This window comes from Muscardinus avellanarius (genome assembly GCF_963383645.1).
Source record: "Muscardinus avellanarius genome assembly, chromosome: 7".
Lineage (NCBI taxonomy): Eukaryota > Metazoa > Chordata > Mammalia > Rodentia > Gliridae > Muscardinus > Muscardinus avellanarius.
This window is the reverse complement of record NC_137793.1, coordinates 83,670,349-83,693,540: the sequence shown is the minus strand read 5'-3', so window position 1 is coordinate 83,693,540 and position 23,192 is coordinate 83,670,349. Positions and strand designations below refer to the sequence as shown.

Here is a 23,192-nt window from a genome sequence, read left to right as displayed (position 1 = left end):
GCGGTCTGGCAACCAGCTGTTAGCTCACAGTAGCAGGAAGTGGTGGGCCTGGCAGGCAGGCCGACAGTGGGTGGGGTGGGGGCTCCAGGCTCATGTTGCAATCCTGGAGATTTGTGGTGGTGTGACTGAGGCAGCCTGACCAGCTGCCTGACCCGGGGCCCTTCCTCCTGCACTGCTTCTGCTTTCTGGGATAATCCCAGGCCTGGACGTCGCAAACCCACCATCGTTGGTGCTTGGAAGAGGTGATGGAGAAAAGAAGTTTCCCTCTGCAGAATGGCTGCCTGGGAGTGAGGGCAGACAGAAGGCCCGGGCTGAGTGCTGGGTGCTGGGGCTGAGGGCCTTGTCTTAAGCTCTTTTGGAGGAAGTTGCTTAACCTTTCTGAGCTTCCCACTTCCCCCACGCCCCTGCCTGTGAAGTGGCCACATAGAGTCCTTCACAAGACTGTCTTGGCTAGCTACCAGCATCCAGACTCCTGGGCCCCCCAGCACGTACTTTTTCCAGGTGAAAGGTGGCCAGCCAGCCAGCCTGGGGCGGGAGATGCAGAGCACCGCCAATTACCTGTGGCACACGGATGACCTGCTGGGGCAGGGGGCCACTGCCAGTGTGTACAAGGCCCGCAACAAGGTAGGCAGCAACTCTGAGGGCCCTGTCTACCCCAGCCCTCAGCCTCTATCAGCCTCCAGAGGGCCTCGAGGTGGTGCAAGGCTGGACAGGAGGACGGGCCCGTGGATTCAGGCAGAAGTGCTGGAGACTAAAAAGGGTGATGCCTCTGTCAGGCACAAGTTGGGACAAGAGAAAGATGACGGCACAAAACAAACATCCAGGGGAGGTGTCAGCAAGCGGGACCCAGGGATAGCAGAGGTGGGACCTGTTAGGGGTTAGCCTACTTCCACTGCAGAGCAGAACTAGGATATAGATGATGCTCTACTCTCGTGCTTCCGAGTTGGAGACAGGCAGACCAGGTCTCTGTCCCAACTCGCTGCAACCCTGGAAAGCGTCAGCTGCCTTTGCACTTTGTGTCTATGGCTGTAGAAACAGTAACCACAGCCGTCCCCTGCAGGGTACCTGGTGTGCCCAGCTCTTGTCACCAACCAAGGGCCTGACCAACTACCCTCCGGGAAGGGAAATTTGCTGAGGATGGGAATCCCTGTCTTCCCTCTTCTGGGGCTGGGCTGCCCAGAGAAGCATAATAGGGGCCCCTGAGAGGGTGGCTGCCCACCTGCATTATCCCATGCTGGCTCTGAGCCCCCCCTCCTCGTGGCAGAAATCCGGGGAGCTGGTCGCTGTAAAGGTCTTCAACACTGCCAGCTACCTGCGGCCCCCTGAGGTGCAGGTGAGGGAGTTCGAGGTCCTGCGGAAGCTGAACCATCAGAATATCGTCAAGCTCTTTGCAGTGGAGGAGACGGTGGGTGCTATTCTTGGGGCAGAATTGGATGGTCTCGTTCTCAGCCCTCACAGTCCAGGAGAGTCAGGCTACATGACCACATGCTAATCAGCAGCTCAGACGGCTTAGGAGCTGGGTGTGGTGGTGCATGCCTGTAACTCCAGTACTTGAGAGGCTGAGACCGGAGGATCATAGGTGTGAGACTAGCCTCAGCAAGTTAGGGAGACTCCCAGCAACCTAGCGAGGCTCTTTTCCAGAAGAAATAAAAGCCCGGCGTGGTGGCACATGCTTGTAATCCTAGCATTTGGGAGGCCGAGACTGGAGGATCGCGGTTCATGGACAGCCTCAGCTACTTAGTGAGGACCTCCGCAACTTAGTGAGACCCTGTTTCAAAATAAAGAATAAAATATAGGGTTGGGGTGTAGCTTGGAGGTAGAATGCCCCTGGGTTTCATCCCTAGTACCGAAAAAAAAAAAAAAGAAGGAAGGAAGAAAGGAAGGAAGGAAGGAAGGGAAAAAGGAAGAAGAAATGGATAAGAGCTGAAAAAATACCCCTGGGTACAGTTCCCAGTACTACACCCCCCCACCACCACACACACACACCAGCCTCTGCAACTTAGTGAGACTCTTTACAACTTGGCAAGACCCTGTTTCAAAACAAACAATTACAAAGGGGCTGAAGGTGTATTTTGAAAGCAGAATGCCTCTGGGTTCAATCCCTTGTACCAAGAAAAAAAGAAAAAGAAAGAATGCATGGGGGGGGGCAGGTGGTCCATGGGAAGGGAATGAGGGACTTGTCACCCAGTCTGCGGAGGCTCCATGGAGAAAGCTGCTGTGGATTCTGGTGTGTGGGCGCTGCATAAGCCCAAGGGGAAGGCCAGGCCAGAGGCCGGGCCAAAGAGAACGGGGGCTTTGGGCTCTAGGCACGTCCACCTCTTCCTGGTGGGTGAGAAGTGCCCTCCTCCCCAAGCCTTCCTCTGTCCCACACACAGGGGGGTTCCCGGCAGAAGGTGCTGGTGATGGAGTATTGTTCCAGGGGGAGTCTGCTGAGCGTGCTGGAGAGCCCCGAGAACGCCTTCGGGCTCCCGGAGGACGAGTTCCTGGTGGTGCTGCGCTGTGTGGGTGAGCCCTGGTCCATTCCCACTTCCCCTCGACCAGTCCCAGCCCGGGCTCTCCGCAGGCAAAGTCCCAGAAAGAGTGTGACATTCGGAAACGAGTACCCCAACACCAGTGAGCACTGGGAACCAGGAGGTCCGCAGGCCTGAGACAGGTGGGTGGGGCTCAGGCGTCCAATTCCTGTTAATCACTTAGCTTAAAACTACTCTTTCAAAACAAAATTTTAAGCCAGGCACAGTAGCACACACCTGTAATTCCAGTACTTAGGAGGCTGAGACAGAAAGATCACAGATCTGAGGCAAGACTCAGCATCCTAGCGAAACCCTCGGCAACCTAGCAAGCTCCTGTTTCAAAAAATAAAAAATAAAATAAGCCAGGGGTATAGCTCAGAGGTAGAATGCCCTTGGGTTCAATCCTCAGAGAAAATAAAATAATTTTAAAAGATTTACACCAATGTTCAAGACAGCATTGTTTTTTTTTTTCTTTTCTTTCTTTCTTTCATTTATTTTTGGTGGGTGGGGGGAGGCACAGGGGATTGAACCCAGAGCTACACCCCGGCCCTATTTTATTTTTTGTTTTGAAATAGGGTCTTGCTAGGTTGCTGAGAGTCTTCCTAAGTTTCTGAGGCTGGTCTCAAACCTGTGATTCCCCCTGTTTCAGCCTCCCAAGTACTGGGTTAACAGGCATGTTTCACCATAATGGCCAAAAAGTGGAAATAGCCTAAAAATATATGGTACATATATACGGTAGACTATAATTCAGCCTTTAAAGAAAAGGAAATTCTGACATATGTTGAAACATGAGTAAAACCCTGAGAACATTATGCTAAGAGAAATAAACCCAACACAAAAGAATCACAAATACATGCCTCTACTCGTAAGAAGTTCCTAGAATAGTCAGATTCCTAGAGACAGCGGGGCATGGTGGCACAAGCCTGTAATGCCAGTACTTGGGAGGCTGAGGCAGGAGGATTGTAGGTTTGAGGCCAGCCATAGCAAATTAGCAAGACCCTGTTTCCAAATAAAAAATAAACAAAATAGGGCTGGGGTATATCTCGGAGGTAAAATGCCCTGAGTTCAATCCCTGACACCACAAAACAAAAACAAAACAATTCCTACAGACAGATGAGAGGGTGGATGCAGGGGCTGGGAGGAGAGGGGATGAGGAGCATTGTTTAATGTTCATAGAGTTTCAGTTTGAAAAGATGAGAAAGTTCTGGAGACAGGCAGTGCTAATGTTTGCATAACAATATTAATTAATGCACTGAATGGTGATACACTTTGAGATTATTTAAATGGTAAATTTTGTTCATTCTGTTTTAGCACAGATAAGTAAATAATAGGCTGGATGTAGTGGTGCATGCGTGTAATTCCAGTACTTGGGAGGCTGAGACAGGAGGATTATAAGTTCAAGGCCAGCCTCAGCAACAGAGTGAGACTCAGCAGCCTAGCAGGACCCTGTTACAAAATAAAAATAGAAGGGCTGGGGGTGTAGCTCAGAGTTAGAATGTCCCTGGGTTTAATTCTCAGTACCAGTAGAAAGAAAGATAAAAGATAGATAGATAGATAGATAGATAGATAGATAGATAGATTGATAGATTAATAGATTGATTGATTGATTTAGATTATAGATGCATGAGCGGTGTGTCCTGGGCTTCTGGGAGAATCTAGAGGGAACCTTAATACAGTAAGGTCTTTGGGACCCCCCCCCCCCGCCCTGTGCCTGTCTGTTCTTCCTCTTCCTTCTGTGGCTCTGTCAGTTGTGGAAGCCACTGGTCCATCTGGACCCCAGGACAGCCTTCTCATAAGACAGGCACTAGGCTGTCCCCGGCAGAGCCGGCTTGCAGCCCCATGTGTCCCCAGTGGCCGGCATGAACCACCTGCGGGAGAACGGCATCGTCCACCGGGACATCAAGCCCGGGAACATCATGCGTCTGGTGGGGGAGGCGGGTCAGAGCGTCTACAAGCTGACGGACTTCGGAGCCGCCCGGGAGCTGGATGACGACGAGAAGTTCATCTCTGTCTATGGGACAGAGGAGTACCTGGTGAGCGACGTGCGGGAGACCTGCCGTCTAGTTAAGCGGCCTCCCTGTGTGGATTGCTGATTGCCTTGTACCTCGTGGAGAGCCCCTGAGAGGAGGTCTGCCCCCCTCCTAATTTACTGGAGTATGTCTCACCCCCTGTATCCCAACAAGAAGAATTCATTCTGTTCGTGTGTGTGTGTGTGTGTGTGTGTGTGTGTGTGCGCGCGCGTGTGTATTTTGCTAGAGATTGAACTCAGGGACATCCTACCTCTGAGCTACACCTGTAGCCCTATTTTTTTTTTTTTAATTTGGAAACAGGGTCTTGCTAAGTTGCTGAGAACCTCACTAAATGGCTGAGGTTTGCCTCGAACCTGTGCTCCTCCTGTCGTAGCCTCCCAGGTACTGAGATTATAGGAGTGTGCCACCATGCCAGGCTCATTCTGTTCTTTAAGGCATCCTTGCCTGGGTTCTGTTCAGTTAACTCCTTGGCCTGACCCTCGTGGCTGATGGGACGTAGCCAGTTAGCCATCCCCAGGCTGAAGGTGGGAGGAGGAAAAGGCTCTCAGTAGGTGAGCACAGTACCCATTTTTAAGATGACAGAGGAAGTGGATGGACTCTGTTTCCTCTAAAACAAAGGTCACGGAAGGTGGCCTTCGACCCCTCTCCTCCTTCATGGCAGGCCTCTGCTCCTCCCACAGCACCCTGACATGTATGAGCGGGCGGTGCTTCGCAAGCCCCAGCAAAAGGCGTTTGGGGTGACTGTGGATCTCTGGAGCATCGGGGTGACCCTGTACCATGCAGCTACCGGCAGCCTGCCCTTCGTCCCCTTTGGTGGGCCACGGCGCAACAAGGAGATCATGTACGGTGGGCCATGGGCACGGAGCGAAGGGTGGTGGCCCTGGACTTTCTCCTGGCAGGTGCCTGGCCCTGCCCCAGCACCTGACAGGTGCTGTGTCTCCCGTGCCCCCAGCCCCTGCCAGGCTCCTTCTAGGGCTTCCTTAGACAGTTAGACTGGAAGTGGAGCCCTCCCCTGGCTGGTGGGGGAGCTTCACTCCCTTGCCTAGCTCAGGGCTTCACTCCAGCTCTTCTCCCATTCCCTGCTTTCCAACTCTCCACTGAGGCTTAGACTTGCCCCAGAAGGCAGGGCCAGCTCCCAGGCCCCGGGCTTCCCAGGGGTTCCAGTTGTCTGACACAGAAGGAGCTGGAAACAGTGGCTGCTCCTGGGGAGCACCGCCCAGAACCAAAGGGATGTAAGGTGCTGTCAAACCTAAACTCTAGAGAGGGAGGGATCTGTGAAATAAAATTGAGTTGTTACAGATGCTAGCCCCAAATTAAGTTTTCATAACTTAGAGTTAGGTAGCAGCTAGATCTTGAGCTAAGTGTATTAAAAAATTTTTTTTTCTCTACTGGGGATGGAACTCCGGGGCATTTTGCCTCTGAGCTATACTTCCAAACCCTATTTTTTTTCAGTCTCTTTCATTTTTGAAACAGGGTCTCATTGAGTTGCAAAGGGCCTCGCTAAGTAGCTGAGGCTGTCCACAAAACCGCGATACTCCGGTCTCCACCTCCCGAATGTTGGGATTACAAGGGTGCACCACCACACCCGGCTTAGTTTTAGAAATTTGAGGGAAGTAAAGCACAAGCTGTTTACACTGAACCTACAGATGTCACAGGGGCAGGGGAGATGCAGAAGCGTGGGATATAGGGCGGTCCTGAGAGGGCTTGCTACAGCTGTGGATTGGGGTTAACCATCGGGAGGTTTGCACGGACAAAGGCATGATGGCTTTGGTGGTGGCAGTGATGTAATTTAAGCTGAGGTTTCAACACACCGTCAGGAATGTGAAACAGTCTTTTGTTGGCTTCCTGGAAGCTCTTAACTGATTAACTTCTCTTGTCTCTTCCCCTTCATCCTCTGACTCTTGTAATTACATTTACAACATCTAGTGCTTCAGCCCTCAGCCCAGAGGGCAAGCTGTGCGCAACCTGTATCAGGTTTAGGGACAGGGAAGAAGGCTGGCTTGGGCAGGGAGAATTCATTAGGAAAGGGGAGGAGAGGATAGTGGGTGGGGTGCGCTCAGCAGGGCTGTGGGGTGTGCAGACATGGGAAGAAGAGGTGGACAGTGGGAAGGCCTCTCTGTCTAGAGCAAGGAGCTTGACTGCAGAAAGCAGCTCCAGGTGACCGCTCTGCAGTGGACAGGTGACTCCAACCAGTGCCTTGAATCCTTCACACTGAGTGTGACGGGCTGGGGTCCTCCTCACACAATCCGGCCCATCCCAGGTACCGGATCACCACGGAGAAGCCAGTGGGGGCCATCGCAGGTACTCAGAGGCGGGAAAATGGGCCCCTGGAGTGGAGCTACACCCTGCCCATCACCTGCTGGTTGTCCATGTGAGTGAGTGGGGCACATCCTTTGGGTACTGCTTCTCTGCTGAGTCGAGCCTGTTTCCGCACAGGCTGCGGGCTCGCCTTGGCCACTTTGCCTTCACGGCCTGAGCTTTTTCCACCTGGATGTTGAAACAAGTTTTTCCAGCAATTCTTCCTCAACCCACCTGCCCCTTCACCTTGGTCTCCGATCCTTGGGACCTTCTCAGGGGATGGCCCCACTGCCTCTTCAAAGAGGACAAACCTGGCTCCAGCCCCTGACAGTCTCCGTGTCTGGGGAGGGCAGGGGGCTGCAGAACCAGCTGGTGCCCATCCTGGCCAACATCCTGGAGGTGGAGCCAGCCAAGTGCTGGGGCTTCGACCAGTTCTTTGCGGAGACCAGCGACATCCTGCAGCGAGTGGTCGTCCATGTCTTCTCCCTGTCCCAGGCAGTCCTGCACCACATCTACATCCATGCTCATAACACGTGAGTGTGTGTGTGGGGGGGGGGGTACGAGAACCTTCTCCACCCCGGCAGCAGTGTGTGTCTAAGGCAGCACCTCCCGAGGTGTATTCTGCAGGGAGTTCGGCAGGAGAGCTTCTGGGTCCAAACTTGGCTTGGAAAAGTACTCATTTCACAAAGTTAAACATGTTTCCTTGCTTGAACTTCAGAGATTCAGTACCCTCCATGATATTAATATGAATTTCAAGTCTCGGAAGTGTGTGTGTGTGTGTGTGTGTGTGTGTGTGGTATGTTGGTACATTTCCTAAAAATATTGCTCGTGAAATCCTTTATTCTTGGAGTACTTTATGGGGCTTGGAGTGTTTTAATGGGAAAGCGGCAGGAACAGGTATGCAGAGGCAGAAGTGGGTGCTGGGACTCCTGACCCTGTCTCACAGGGTCTATAAGACATGGACTCGGCCCTTGGTCTCCCTGACTTTGATGAAAGGGAGAACTACTAACTCCCTCCTGAAAAGCTGAGGCCTCTCCATGGAAGTCTTAGCTGGGGCTTGGTACCCTGAGCCTGTATCTGGCCTGCTGACTCTCACACCCCTCCCCTTCTCCTCTCCCTCCCCTCCCCTCCTCCTCTTCCGGTGTGTCTAGGATAGCCATCTTTCTGGAGGCCGTGTACGAGCAGACCAATGTGGCCCCCCAGCACCAGGAGTACCTCTTTGAGGGTCACCTCTGTGTCCTTGAGCCCAACCTTTCAGCAAAACACATCACCCACACGACCGCAAGCAGCCCCCTGACCCTGTTCAGCATGGCCAGTGAGACCCCCAAGGGGCTTGCCTTCAGGGACCGTGAGTAGGGCCACCAGGCTGGATGACATTCTCCTCCAGGATGCAGGGGTTTACAACCTAGGGTGTTGACTAATTTTTCTTTGCAAGGGTTTCTTTGGGGGTTACTGGGTGTAGAAGGCAGGTCTGGGTGTAAATTCTGAGCATGTTTCTGAGGTGCCACATGACTTGAACTGGTGGCCTGGGCTTCTCAGGATCCTGGGAGTTGTAAAAGAAACTCTTAATGAAACAGGGGCTTGGGGTTTAATATGTGCTCCACAATCTGTGTGATTGATGGGAATATCTCTATACTTTGTATTGGACAAAGCAGAAGTCCAAACTGTTGGAGAAAAGGGCAAGGTAGTCAGGGATCCAGAGCTTTGTCCTTTATCTGAGTTCTAGCAAAACTATCATTCCCTCTCATTTGAATGATGACAGTTTAATTTGTCCTGCTGTGAGGTGGGGAAAAGGGAATTAACCTTGAAGCTCCAGAGATCCATTTTCTGAGACTGGGCTTGGAGCTTGGGATGTCATTCTCCAAGATGACCAAAAGGTGGCAGCAAAGGACCACAACTTTAACCATCCACCTTCAGTGTACCTAGGGCTAGAATGCCAGGGCGGGTTGGGGTGGGGGGCTCCGGGTGAGCTAGGAAACTTGAGGGATGAGTGTAAGCTGGGAACCCAGAAAGACGAGCTCAGAGTTGATCCAGCCCAGAGAGGCAGGCTCCTCAGACAGGATCTTTGTCTGCAGCTGCTCTGGACATCCCCAAGTTTGTCCCCAAAGTGGACCTGCAGGGAGATTACAACACAGCTAAGGTGAGGGGTGGCCCCCGGTGGCACGGAGGGGGTGTGGCCCAGGGGTAGGAGGTGTGGACCTGACTGCCTGCTGTGTTTCAGGGTGTGCTGGGCGCTGGATACCAGGCTCTGCGGCTGGCACAGGCCCTGCTGGATGGGCAGGAGCTGATGCTTCGGGGGCTGTACTGGGTCTCGTGAGTACCTGCTAGGGCTGGGGAGGGCGAGGTGGGCAGAGAGCACAGGGCAGGCTGTCCACAGTTCTTTGGCACCATCCTGGGGACCATGGCTGAGTGCACAGTGCTCCGGTGCCCTGGTCGGGGGGACGCTGACACAGGCTCCCCTCGAGCAGGGAAGTGCTCCAGACCACATGCCGGCGGACTCTGGAGGTCACACGGACTGCACTCCTCTTCCTCAGCACCAGCCTGAGCACTGAGAGGTGGGTGTCCTTCCAGGCCCTTGGGGCCCCTCGGCCCTTCTTTCTCTGTTCTTCACCCCTAAAAGCTCCAGCAATGCACCTGGCTTCTGCCACCCAGAGCTCTATCCTGCCCTGCTAGAATAGAGGACGCACCCTTGCAGTCCTCACCCTCCCCCACACACACCTTGCAAAACGACGCCCATCCCTCGCGTGGAGAGAGGAGGTACCAGGGGCATGCTGGCTCTCCGGGTACCAGGCAGCTTCTCTGCCCTCACTGGGAAGGGGCTCCCATCCTACTAGGTTTCTCCCTGGATAATTTGGATATTCACCCTGTACCTCGGCCTAGAGCAGAACTCGAGGGCGAGGACTCAGGGCTGGCGCAGCCCGCTGCTGGGGCCTGAGAGGGACAGCCTGGGGCTCCTCCTCCACCTGGCTCCTGCTTCCTCTGGGGGCCCCCCATGTCCTTGCCTTCTCAAGCTCCCCGGGCCCCCGCTTGGTGGCGCCTCACACCTTCCACTCCCCGCCTTAGACTAAGTAGGGGTGATGTGTTGGAGAGAGAACAGGGAAGAGGACTGGAGCTGGAGCTGGAGGGTCTGCAGATGAGAAGCAAGGAAAGACCCCACTGGTCAGAGCAGGTGGAGATGCGGCCACAGCCTGAGACCTGGATGGCGCTGGGCCTCAGGGGCGTGGGGGGTGAGAGGCAGAAGGGAGCTCTGCAGCCCCAGAGGACAAGGGCCGGTGCCTTCCCCTCCCAGGGAGACGCACGGTGACAGAGGAGCAGACACTGCCAGTGTGCCCTTGTCCCCAGAGCCCAGGTAGCTGACTCACACAGCCCATGTGCCTCCTGGGGCCTGGCAGCAGGGCACTGATGATGGGATGGGGTGTGAGCAGGAGGAAGAGGGGTGTCTCCAGATGGTGGGGATGGGGCCCCTTCAAATGACGACAGAGGGAGGCATCTGTCAGTGCTGCTGTGGCAGCTCCCCCTGCGCAGAGCCCTGTCCAGGGCACAGAAAGAGGATCCAGGGTTAGATGTGGCTCACATCCCCTGAAGGGGCACAGGCGCGGTCCTGGGGCAGGGAGCCTTCCCCAACATGTGAAGGGTGGCAGGGGAGTTGGGTGGGGGTGCGCTAGAGATGGGCAGAGGCAGCCACAGAGGCCTTCCTGGAAGAAGAGGCTTTTAAGCTGAGTGCAGTGGCACTCTCCTGTCATCCCAGTCCTTGGGAGGCTGAGGCAGGAGGCCAGCCTCAGCACCTTAGACCCTCAGCAACTTTGCAAGATCTTGTTCAAAATAAATAATAAAATAGGGCCGAGGGGTATAGCTTAGAGGTGGTATGCCTCTGGGTTCAAACTCCAGCACCAAAAAATAAATAAATAAATAAAATAAGGCTTTTAAGGCCATAAGGAGGAAGAAAGCTCAGGCAGGAATGTCTGTGCAGAGACAGGGAGGAAGAGGGCCGTGTCTGTGTATAAGATGGAGGGGTGCTGTGAGTCACAGTCGTTATGGTGAACGTCCTGGAGTAAAGTCAGAGAGGGGTGAAGGTCGGTTTGGAGTGGGGCCAGTTTGGAGAGAAGGCGTGGAGGTCCTCAAGAGTCCAATAAGAGGGAGGCTGAATGCCAATAAAACGCCCTGTGGGAGCCATTCTCAGGTTCTGGACCAGAAAAGAGATGTGTAGAGAAAGCGTTTGGGGTGTCTCAGACCCTGCCATGGCCTCCCTGTGGGGAGCCTGGTGTAGGCTGGCTGCTGTTTTACAATTCTGGTCCAATGCTTCCCTCAAGGCCTGCTGTTTCTAATGAATCCAGGGTCAGACGTCCCGACCCGTCCCCCTTGGTCAAGCAGGAGGCTAGATAGAGAGCGGGGAGCCAGAGGCCAGGCACAAGATCTTCGCTGATTTGCCTTGGGACCCAGCCATTGTCTTCTTCCCCCAGCTGGGCCTCTTTCCTCATCTTCAAAACCATCTCTGAGGCCTTCCAGCTCCGATGTTTTGCAATCCCTTTCTCCAGGCCCTGGAGATGCCCGATGGGCAGAGTTGACAGTATCTCCACCTTCATGGGGCTTCCAGTTCACACCCAATTCTCCCTGCTCACCTCCTCTTTCCTCCCCGGTCCTTCATGCCCAAGCCAAAATACACCAGGTTCTTTTTTTCCTTAATTCTTATTGTTATTTACAAAGCATATATGTTAATGGTAGAAATAAAGTACAGATAAGGAAAAATAAGAGAAAACGCCACCTCCCACCCCTCAGAGACAGCTTACGATTCTTTACTAGTATGTATCCATACGTAAGAAATCACTTTTTTTTTTTTTTTGTACTGGGGTTGGAACCCAGGGGCATTCTACCTCTGAGCTACACTCCCAGCCCTAATTTACTTTTATTTTGAAACAAGGTCTTGCTAGGTTGACGAGAGTCTCACTACTTGATGAGGCTGTCCTCAAACCTGTGATCTTCCTCTCAGTCTCCCAAGTACTGAGATTACAGGCATGCACCACCATGCCCAGCTTAGTAACTCACTTTCTACTATGTAAGTGTATATATTAGCCAACATGCCCGCCTTCTATATTTGCACCTCAGCCTTTATTCTTTGCAGTGCTCAGTAATGACACAACCTTAGTGCACAGAGTCCTCTTCAAATTGGCTCCCCTGACCCAAACACAAAACCCCCTCAGAGACTCCGGGAGCCAGCATGACTGTCCCAGACATGTTATGCCCAGCATGTGGTCACCAAGCTCTTTGTCTCCAAGTCCTCCAATGTGTCCTTTGTTTGTCCTTCCCTCCAGATTCAGCAACACTGCTGGGACTTCTGAGCTCCAGGAACTGAAAGGGGCCGCAGAGCTGAGGTCCCAGCTGCGGACTGTGAGTGAGCTGGGGAGCCCGGGCTTAGCAGGCACAGAGCAGGGTGGGCAGCAGTCCAGCCCAGCTGCTTCGCAGGGCCTCAAGCTCCAGACCCCTTGGGCATCTGCCCTTTTGCCCCACAGCTGGCTGAGGCCCTTTCCAGATGTTCCCAAAATATCATGGAGACCCAGATGAGCCTCAGCAACCTGAGCTCAGAGCTGGCGAAGAACCGGGATCAGGTACATGAAGACAGAAGGTCTGTGGGGTTTTTCCTGATTTGTGGGGTGGAGGGTGGGAGGTGCATTGCCCCCAAAATCCAGCAGGCTTTTCAGAAGTCAGCCCACTTCCTCCTTTTCCTTGGCAAGGCTGCAAGGGCATGTGGGGTGGAGCAGGAATGGACCAGGCCTCCCTGAGACCAGCCAGAAGGAGAATAGGGTGTGTGGTCCAGCTTCTACCTGGGAGTTTGAAGCAAGACAGAGGCGTCTTAGCAGGTGCAATGGTTCTCAGTGGAAGAAGAATTCCGTGCCTTTTCTCTGTGCCAGGCCTTGGATGGGTCCTCTTATAGTGCCTCCTTGCCTCCTCCGAACAGCAATAATGCTGCTGCAATCCTACTCGGTTACAGATGAGCTCCCTCTGTGAGGTTAGATGGCCCTGAGTGGCCAGCAGTAAGTAAGAGATGACAGCGGTGGCTGCTGGCTGTGCCAAAGTCTGTGTTCTTGGCTCACAGTAGGCAGAGATCTACTGCCTTTTCAAGCTCATTCTCCCTTTTCACAAACCTAAAAGTGCTCACCTACCCGACAGTCTGCCCAGTGCAGAGCCACAGCCTCCCTCGCCCCACACTGACCAAGGGCAGGTGGCTCCTGGGTGTGTGTGTGGAGCACAGCAATCAGGGCCTCTACACACCTACTCAATTCCAAGTTCAAACACCGCTGAAAATCACAGGGTTCTTCTTAACTGTTTCAACCACAAAACCTGACCTAAACTGACACGAGGCTCTTTCTGTCTTTTTTTTTTTTTTTTTAAATCCCACTTAGAATAGTCTTATGTTGCCAGTCATGGTGGCACATGCCTATAATTCCAGTACTTCGGAGGTTAAAATAGGAGAATCAAGCCAGGTGTGGTGGCACACACTTGTAATCCCAGTACTTGGGAAGTTGAGCCAGGAGGATGGCAGGTTCACAGCCAGCCTCAGCTACTTAGTGAGGCCCTCCACGATTTAGTGAGACTCTTTCAAAATAAAGAATAAAAATAGGGCTGGGGGTGTAAGCTCAAAGGTACAATGCCTCTGGGCTCAATCCCCAGTACTGTATAAATAAATAAATAAACAAACAGGAGGATTTCAGGTTCAAAGATAGCCTCAGCAACTTAGTGAGACCCTGTTTCAAAATAAAGACTAAAGCCGGGCGTAGTGGTGCACACTTGTAATCCCCGTGCTTGGGAGGCGGAGACAAGAGGATCGCGCTGGTTTGGAGCCACCCTCTCTGGCTTAAGAGACCCTGTTTTCAAATAAAAAAATATAAAATAGGTCTGGGAGTGTAGCCCGGAGTTAAAGGGGCTTCCAGGAACCCCAGTACCACGAAAATAATAATAATAATAATAATAATAATAATAATAATAATAATAATAACAACAACAACAACAACAACAACAACTAAAAAATAGGAAGCTGGCCATGGTGGCGCATGCCTGTAATCCCAGCATTCGGGAGGCGGAGAGAGGAGAATCGGATCGCAGTTCGCAAACCGCCTCAGCTACTTAGTGAGGCCGCTTGCAACTCAGTGAGACCCTGTTTCAAAATAAAGAATAAAAAATAAGGCTAGTGGTATAGCTCGGAGGTAGAATGCCCCTGGGTTCCACCCCCAGTGCAAAAAAAAAAAAAAAATAGGGCTGGGAGTGGAGCTTGGAGGTTGAATTCCCCTGAGTTCAATCCCCAGTACTGCCAAAAATAAAAATATAAATAAAATAAAACAAGAATGGGGGGTATATCTCAGAGATAGAATGTCCCTAGGTTCAATCCCCTATGCCACACATACTCTGAAGACATGAGCACATTTGATTGGGGGGCCGTCCTGTACCCTGCTAGGGGTGTTCTAAACATATGTATGTGCCACACTGGATTTCCTTTCTGAAGCAGAAGGCAATTCTGAGTTCAGAACACACTTGGTGCTGTGCCTTTTGGAGCCACTCTGTGGACCTGGGGCCCCCACCCAGCCAAATCACCCTCTACTCTGACATTCTGAAAAGGGCAAGTCCCAGGGCTGGCAGAGCCCTGGGTACCAGTGTGTGCTCTGCCAGAGTCCAGCTCCAGAAATAGCTGAGATGGGGTCGCCTGAAGGAGCTTCCGGGAGGAATTGAGCCAAACCATCCTGAGGGTGAGGAAGGACACCGGACACCCCAGACAAAGCTGGTCTGTCCAGTTGAAAAGGGGAAGGAAGAATAAGAATGACCTTGAGGACTGTTGATTCATTTTCATTTTAGACAAAAATTGATGATTCATTATTAAGCTTGATTTTATTTTGGTCTTTATTTTTGTTCTTCTCTTTGTCATTTTTGGTACTGAAAATCAAACCCAGGGCATTACTCATGCACGGCAAGTGCTTTACCACTGAGCTACATCCCAGCCTGATGGTTCATTATCTTACATTTTTCCTATGTGCGAGGCTTTGGGTATACAAAGGAGGTAGCCCCTTCTGCCCCATCCAGGTGACCAGAGAATTTTTTTTTTTTTTTTTTTTTTTGTGGTACTGGGGATGGAACCCAGGGGGCATTGTACCTCTGAGCTACATGCCCCCGCCCTAGATTTTAGTCTTTTTATTTTTTGAAACAGGGTCTCACTGAGTTGCAGAGGCCCTCACTAAGTAGCTGAGGGTGTCCTCCAACCACGATCTTCTGGTCTCTGCCTCCGGAATGCTAGGATTACAAGTGTGCGCCACCACACCCGGCCCTCAGGAGGGGTTTCTGCTCCAGTCCATCCCAGTGGTCTCTGCCAGATTCCTTCAGGTCCCTGAGGCCCTGCTGTGTAGCCAGGGCCACCTACTGTTGCCTGTCCTGCTAGGCTTCTTATCTCATCTCTTATTTAACTCCTGCAGAGTGTGTGTGTGTGTGTGTGTGTGTGTGTGTGTGTGTGTGTGTGTGTGTGAAAGAGAGAGAGAGAGAGAGAGAGAGAGAGAGAGAGAGAGGATGAACACGAGAACAAGAGATGCCCACCTCTCTCTAAGATGTTTCAAATAAGCTTAGAGACAGGACAGTCTCCCCTATTTCCAGATTGCCCCCCCAAATGTGGCAATAAGGCTCCTTCTACAGGAGACAGCGCCTCACCTATTCCAACACCACCCCATCCCTCCCTCTCCGCCCACTCTGTGCTGTTTGATCCTTCCTGTCTCCTGCCCACAGCATCCAGCAGATTCAGTGTTGTGTGGACAAGATGCACCTCATCTACAAACAGTTTAAGAAATCGAGGATGAGGCCAGGTGAGTCATGGGAAGAGCTCTCTCCCTTCCTCCCTCCTCCCTCCTGTTGGTGGCTGCTCCTCCATCCAGTGTTGCTGGAGGCCCACTACATGGTTGGGCTACATGGAACCAGGGCACTGTGGGGCTGAGCAGGGGCCCTGCTTGCACACTGCAGGCCAGAGCGGGACATGAACCAGTGCCTATTGTTATGAGACAAGAGGGTGGGCACAGTGGGCTGAAGCCTGGGTTCTGTAGAAGAAATGGTCTTGGAAAGGGAACCCTGTCATTGGCAGAGCACTTTATAATTTAAGAAATATTTTTCAATCCCCTGTGTCTTGGGAGCATGAGATAGCTAGGTTTTTTAGAAAGGGGGATCAGAAGAAATCCTATGTACAATCAGAGACAATTTCTCAGCTAATGCTCAAAGGAACTTCAGGACATGGGCATTTGCAGGCTCAGAGATAGGAAACTGCTTGCCTGAGGTGACGGCCATCATGGGGCAGGGCGAGGGTGAACTCAGGAAGGGCTGATGATGGTCATGGAGGAGCCTGGAGAGGCCCCACTAACCAGGGAGCCCCCACACTAGAAGCTGGCTCTCTTTATCTCCTCCCATGCTCAAGCATTTTCTAATCTGTAGACCCAAGGCCTTTGGCTTGACTGCCTAATACTCTTCTACCCCTGGAATTTTCTCAAAAGCACTGCCCAGTAGAAATCAAATGCCCAAATGCTAAATATTATTGTTTAGTTCTTCTCATAGCCAAATTGAAAAGCAAAAAAATGAAATAGGGCTGGGGGTGTAGCTCAGAGGTACAGTGCCCCTGCGTACAATCTCCAGTACCATAAAAAGAAAAAAAAAAAAAAAGAAGAAGAAATGGAAATACACGTGGTGTGGTACACATCTGTGATCCTAGCTACTACGGAGGCTGAGGTAGGAGGATGGACAGTTCAAGGCCAGCCTGGGCAACACAGCGAGATCTTGTCTCAAAATAAGATAAAAACACAAGGGCTGAGAATGTAGCTCAGAGGAAAAACATGCCTGGATTCAATTTCTAGTACTGCCAAAAAAAAAAAAAAGAAAAAGTAGAAAGATACAGGTATAATTAACTTTAATATTGTTATTTAATCCACTATGTCCCAAATGTCATTTTGGCTTCTACTCAATATAAACAAAATTACTAAAGAGATATTTTATGTTCCTTTTTTGTACTAAGTCTTCAAATTCTCATGTGTATTTTATACTTAGTGTGTCTCTACTTGACAGCTCAATGTTTAACAAAGTGAAATGTAGTCTTAACAAAATAATAAAGCTGTGTTTAAGGGGAACAACATGTTACACTGCTTCAGTTTTAGATTTTAAGTTAATTGAGTTAATTTGAGTAAAAATTCAGGTCCCCGGGCACTAGCCACAGGTCAGGTGCCCCACAGCTGTATGCATCCGGAGGCCACCATCTCAAACACACAGATCGACAGAAGATAGTTGTCTCTCCTCCAGTGCCTCAGTCCCGCCCTCCCTCAGTGACCTTGGAGGGCGTGGGGGAACCGCAGGAGATGAGGAAAGCGAGACTTCTGTTCCTGGAAGCCAGCAGGGACTGGGGCTCAGCCGGGCTGGCCTTAGAGCCCGGTGGACGCCTCTGCTGTGACTCCAGGAGAACTTCAGAGGCTTTCCCGCTTCCATGGCAGGAACACCATAATCCTCTCATCTAAATTTCCCAGGAGCTCCCTAGGGCTAGGCCAGTCCTAAGGGCTCTGAGTCTTAAGTTATTTTATGCTCATAAAATTTCCAAACACCATTATCCTCCCTGTTTTATGGATAAGGAAACCGAAACAGAAAGGTGAAGTAACCCAAGCAATCTCGTTCCAACTGCTTCTAACCACCCCATCTGACAGCCTCGAAGGATTTTCATTTCATTTCTTTTTTTTTTTTTTTTCCTTTTCTACTTTTTTTCTGTATGTTGGGGAGGTACTGGGGATTAAACCCAAGGGCATTCTACCTCTAACCTACATCCCCAGTTCTTTTAAATTTTTTAAATTATTTATTTAAGTATTTAATTATTTATTTATTTGTGGGTCTGGGGATGGAACCCAGGGGCATTCGACCTCTGAGCTACACGCACTGCCCTATTTTTTTTTATTTTTTATTTTGAAACCGGGTCTCACTGAGTTGCAGAGGGCCTCACTTAGTAGCTGAGGCTGTCCGCGAACTGCGATCCTCCGCTCTCAGCCTCCCGAATGCTGGGATTACAAGCGTGCGCCACCACGCCCGGCTAATTTTTTTTTTTTTTTTGAAACAGGGTCTTGCTAAGTTGCAGAGAATCTCACTAAGTTGCTGAGGCTGGCCTCGAAACTGTGATCCTCCTGTCTCAGCCTCCCAAATACTGGGATTACAGGCATGAGCCACCATGCCCGGCAGGATTTTTATTTCCATGACTTTCTGGAAGATGCTCAGTGGTCTTTAGGGTGTACTCCCACATGATCCAAGGGAATTCCGTGTGATCCATTAGATGGATGAAGAAGCATTTTGGCATTTGATTTCTACTAGACAGTGCTATTTATTTATTTATTTATTTTTTATTATTTTTTGGTGGTACTGGGGGTGGAACCCAGGGGCTTTCTATCTCTGGGCTATACTCCCAGGCCTATTTTATATTTTATTTGGAAACAGGGTCTCACTAAGTTGCTGAGAGCCCCACTAAGTAGCTGAGGCTGGCTTCGAACCTATACGATCCTCCTGTCTTAGCCTCCCAAGCATGGGGATTACATAGACAGTGCTTTTGAGAGAATTTCAGGGGTAGAAGAGTATTAGGCAATCAAGCCAAAGACTTGGGTCTACGGATTAGAAAACACTTGAGCGTGGGAGGGGAGAAAGAGGGCCAGCTTCTAGTGTGCTGGCTCCCTGGCTAGTGGGGGCTCTCCAGCTCCTCCATCCCCTACCGCCAGCCCTTCCTGGGTTCACCCTCGTCTCGCTCCATGATGGCCATCACCTTGGGCAAGCGATTCCTATCCCTGAGCCTGCAAGTCACTTGCCTACAGCCACCTGCTAATAATAGCAGGCGGGGCTGGGACTTGTTCAGAGCCTTTAGACTTCACAAGTGCTCTTAGCTGGCTGAGTGCAGAGCTCCGAAAGGGGATCTGCTGCTAGGGAAGTGGAATGGGAAGGCAGGAAAGGCCAGTCTGCATCATGTGGTCTTTGGACTGTTACCAGGGGAGGCCCATCCCGTCAAGGCCCAGCAGGGGGCAGCACCTCCTTTGTCCATGAGCATTAGGATTCTTCATGGGCAGCCAAGGACAAGGCCAGGGCCAGGAAACTTCAGCTCATCTGGCAAAAGTGCTCCTTCTGGCAAAAGTAGCTGGTCAGAGACAGCATTAGAAGGTGGTGGCCTGGCTTCTCCAGTTCATTGCTGCAGAGCCCATCTGGCTTTGCCTGCAGTGTGGGCCAACCAGATGTCATTCTGGGAAGGTGTTGGATGAGGGTCATGGTAACCAAGCATCCTTCGAGGCCCATCTCATCTGCCACTCCCCTTGTTAAGTGACTGGAGCCTTGTAGCGAATTCTCTGCAGCTTCTTTAAGCCCCTAAATCATAATCACTTACTCAGGCATAATAATAGCACCACATCAAGTCATCGTAAGTTACTTGCATGTCCCACCCCTGTCTTTCCTGGCTCCACTGGGCTGTTGAGTGCCCAGGAACCAGGGCCAGCCTGGGTTGTCTTCATCTTCGACGCTGTCCCCCAACCCTTGGGGCATCAGCTTCGTTGGCCGGTGACATCATTTCTCTGTGTTTTCTTCAGGGCTTGGCTACAACGAGGAACAGATTCACAAGCTGGATAAGTGAGTAACCTGTCCACTGGCAGGCGGGGGGTCAGGAGGGTGGTGTCACCCGGGCAGAGCAGGTCACTGTGCTGGACAGGAACTGGGGGAGGGCTGATCCTCAGCTGAGCTGGGCAAAGAGGTTAACTGTATCTGGGGCAGGTTATCTGGGGCCAGGGGAGGACCCTGCATAGCTGAGTCAGAGGGAGGCTTCTCAGAAGCAATCTTGATGTAGCTGCATTTACTCTGGCACGGACAAGGCTGTTTGTGGGAGCCTTTCCCTAATCATGCTTACTGATTTATTACTTCCCACTCCCTGCTTCTGAGCTCCTCTCCAGCCTTCTTCATGCTTTCCTTGGTTTCCCTTGGTTTTCCAGGACACCGTCCCTGGGTCACTCCCCACGTCTGCACCCACTCCTGGTCTTCTACACCCACATGCACGCACACACAGGTGCACACACACTCACAGGCTTCCCATAACTGACTGAGCTGAGAGTGTGTGTTCAGGGAGGGCCCGTCATCCATCTGCCACGTCTCCCTGTTAATGTACCTGCACTCCTACTCTCTGGCCTTCACCAGCCAAGTGGGTGACTGTCGTCTCCTTCTTCCTCAGAGGCGCATCCCTGCCGTAGCCCCCGGGACTGGGTGCTTGAGACGAGCGATGGTGGAGGCTGAGAGATGCCGGGTTTGTGCATAAGTGGCTCCAGCAGCTCCTCTCTGGGCCTTGTTTCTCTGTCTTTCCAGGGTGAATTTCAGTCATTTAGCCAAAAGATTCCTGCAGGTGTTCCAGGAAGAGTGTGTGCAGAAGTATCAGGCAGCCCTGGTCATGCACGGCAAGCGGATAAGGTAACAGTCTAGCCCTTCTTCCTGAGCTCATGGACCCCAGGGCTGGCCCCTCCAGGCTTCAAAGGACCCTGGGTTGTGCAGGGATCTGAGAAGGAGGAGTAAGTGAAGGGAGAAATGTGATGGGCAAATGGTAGCTTGTGCACCTAGGTGGACCAGGCAGTCTGCGGGGTGACTTCTACCAATTTGCTTCTTGAGTCTCACAGTATCTTAAAGATGTTACCACCCCAATTCGCAAAAGCGGGAACTGAGGCTCAGAGAACTGGTCTCTTTTTATTCTCTTCTTATATCCCACAGCCAGTAAGTAGCAAACTCAGAACCAGTACAGAGGGAAATAAGCCTCTAAAATCTAGATTCTTAAACTGGGCATAGTGGCACATGCTTGTAGTCCCAGTGTTCAGGGGCTGAGACAGGATGATCGCAGGTTCAAAGCCACCCTTAGCAACTTAGTGAGGTTCTCAGCAATCTAGTGAGACCCTATTTCCAAATAAGAAATAAAAAAATTGGGTTGGGTGTAGCTTGGAGGTAGAAAACCTCTGGGTTCAATCTCCAGTACCAGAAGAAAAAAAAAAAGACAAAATGAAAATAAAATAGGGCTGGGGTATAGATCAGAGTTAGAATGCCCCTAGGTTCAATCCCAAGTACTAAAAAAAAAAAAAAATCCAGATTCTTCTTTCTGTCCCAGACATTTGTGGTGGGAACTTCATGTCTGGGGAGGACACTGGATCTCCCTGGGATGAAGGCAAGCAGCTTACAGACTTCCAGGTAGACAGAGAAGCAAGATCAGGGAATGTCCTCTAAGAGAAACCTCTCTCACATTATTTTCTACAGGAGTTTGAGGTTCCCTTCTCAGGAAGGCCCCCCTTTTCCACTAGACTACACAGAAAACAGCCCCTCCTTAGAAAAGAGGGTAGTTCCCATGTGCTGTGTGACCTGCGGGCTTGTTACAGGGCTGAGACCCGGGCACCTATCCACCCCTAGTAGCTTCCCTACCCTGAACCCATCCCTAGTTCTGACTTAGTGGATCTGAGTAGGGCTTAGATGTCAGTAGTTTATAAGCTCCTCTGGGTGGTCTTGGTGTGTAGTCAGCATTGGTTTGATGGCATTTGGGCCTCAGTTTCCTCTCGGTGAAATGTCCTTGTTCATACCCTCAACTTGAAGAATTCACAGAAGCCTTGCTCTTGATTTGCTCTGAGACAGGAGTGTAGGCATTCCCCATGTTAAGCGCCCCAGTGCTGATTGTCACCTGTTTCTCTGGAGCCGGACCTGGCTCTGTGCTGAAATTGCATGTGTGACCTGACCCCAGCCACATGCATGTTGTCAGTGCTCCCAACTAAGGCTTTGTTGGGACAAGTGTCTACCTACAATATGACAGTGAGGCAGATGAAAGATAAGCCACACCCAGAAGGGCAGAGGCAACAAGGAGGCCAAGGCCTGGGCCATTGGAGTTGTGTGCTGACCCTCTGACAGCCGGCTGGGCCCTGGAGAAGAAGTGAGCCCTACCCTAAGTCTACTCCCTTGCCTGCTTTCTCAAGGGAGGTGCATAAGACCAAGACCCACCTGCGCCTGGTCAGCTGCTCCGTGGCCGCCCATAACACAGAGGCCCAGGGAGCCCAGGAGAGTCTGAGCAAGGTGTGTGATCTTCAGGGGCACCTAGGGCTATCGAGGGAAGGTTTGGGATGCCCTGGGTTAGGTTGGGGTTGGTTCATTTCCTGCCTGTGGACAGAGCTACCTTGACCAAGTCCAAGCACTTCACAGGTTAGAAATCTCGGAGCCACAAATGAGGTCCTGGTGACCTCAGTGAGCAGTCCTGGCAAAGGCAGGGACTCTGGGATGCAGGGATGCTTTCAGGGACCTGTGCAGCCTGGGAGACTCCAAGGCCACCACCGAGAGAGGTGATGTGAGCTCTCCTTGATCTCCTGATGTGCGCTCTGCAAAGAGACCAACACACAGGCTGAGAAGCTGCCTACGTGACCACAAAGGATGGAGACAGGCTGCTTCTTCCAGGAGAGCCTAGTGTGGTTCCCTGTCCCCATCCCAGCACGTGGCACCTGCAGCAGCTCCGTGCTTTCTGAGCATGGCCAGGGCTTCCCCTACCACTTCTCCACTGCTCATCCTAATACCCCATGGGAGGTTTAGGTGAGACACAAAGGGGAACTGGGCAGTCTGGATAATTCCATCAGAGCATGGGTGAGTGAAAGCCATGGTGCCCGCTGCTAGACAGAGGGTTCTCCAGGAGTGCAGCCTGCAGGCAGGTTTATTACTCTTTCTTACCCTTCCTCAGCACGCCCCCTCCCCAGCCACACATAAGCTGGCTCATCTCTCTGACTAAAGCATGGCTTCCCTTCAGATCCTTGACCAGCTGTCCTACCAGCTCCTTCAGGACAGGACAAAGGGCGCTCGAGCCTCCCCGCCCCCCGTGGATCCTCCTTGCAGTCCTGCTCCAAAGGACCTGGTTCTCCAGTAAGTGTGGAGGGAGGTACAGGGGAGAGGAGAGCACTGTGCCTGGGGTCAGGCCTCAGAGGCTGCCTGGGGCTGGGGGGCTGAAGAGGAGGGTTCTGGGTGGTAGACTCCAGCCTCAGCCCCCTCTCTTGCCTCTGTCTCGGCAGCATGCAGGAGCTCTGTGAGGAGATGAAGCTTCTGGCGTTTGACCTCCAGGGCAACAACCGCATCATCGAGCGGTAAGGAGTCCTGCTGTGTGCCAGGGAGGGCTGGTCCTCAAGCTGCAATGGCCTTGCGGGTGCAGCATCCCTGGACCTGTTCTGCTCATGCTTGATGACACCTGTGAATTTTCCAAACAGCCGCATAGGAGTTGAGCCTTATCCACAGCCAGTCACCACTCCCAGGAGCTGTAGGTTTGCTCACAGTCTTTAAAGAGTGAGCCTCAGTA

General features: G+C 51.8%; 1 protein-coding gene across 2 annotated transcripts; it reads left to right on the top strand.

The window, feature by feature from the left end:
• Positions 1-537: 537 nt before the first annotated feature.
• Positions 538-22,987, top strand: IKBKE (inhibitor of nuclear factor kappa B kinase subunit epsilon; the record flags this gene model as incomplete). Of its 2 annotated transcripts, XM_080698965.1 has the most annotated exons (19): positions 538-624; positions 1,265-1,405; positions 2,376-2,505; positions 4,362-4,543; positions 5,221-5,381; positions 6,801-6,911; positions 7,192-7,371; positions 7,990-8,186; positions 8,914-8,978; positions 9,060-9,151; positions 9,307-9,393; positions 12,148-12,223; positions 12,346-12,458; positions 15,596-15,672; positions 19,441-19,480; positions 20,204-20,305; positions 21,838-21,934; positions 22,653-22,765; positions 22,912-22,987. In XM_080698965.1, 19 exons carry the CDS (start codon positions 538-540, stop codon positions 22,985-22,987), a joined length of 2,127 nt encoding a protein of 708 aa, XP_080555091.1. The 2 variants fall into 2 exon arrangements, with proteins under 2 accessions (XP_080555091.1, XP_080555092.1); XM_080698966.1 differs by lacking the exon at positions 22,653-22,765 and having other exon boundaries at positions 22,912-22,929.
• Between the last annotated feature and the right edge of the window lie 205 nt (positions 22,988-23,192).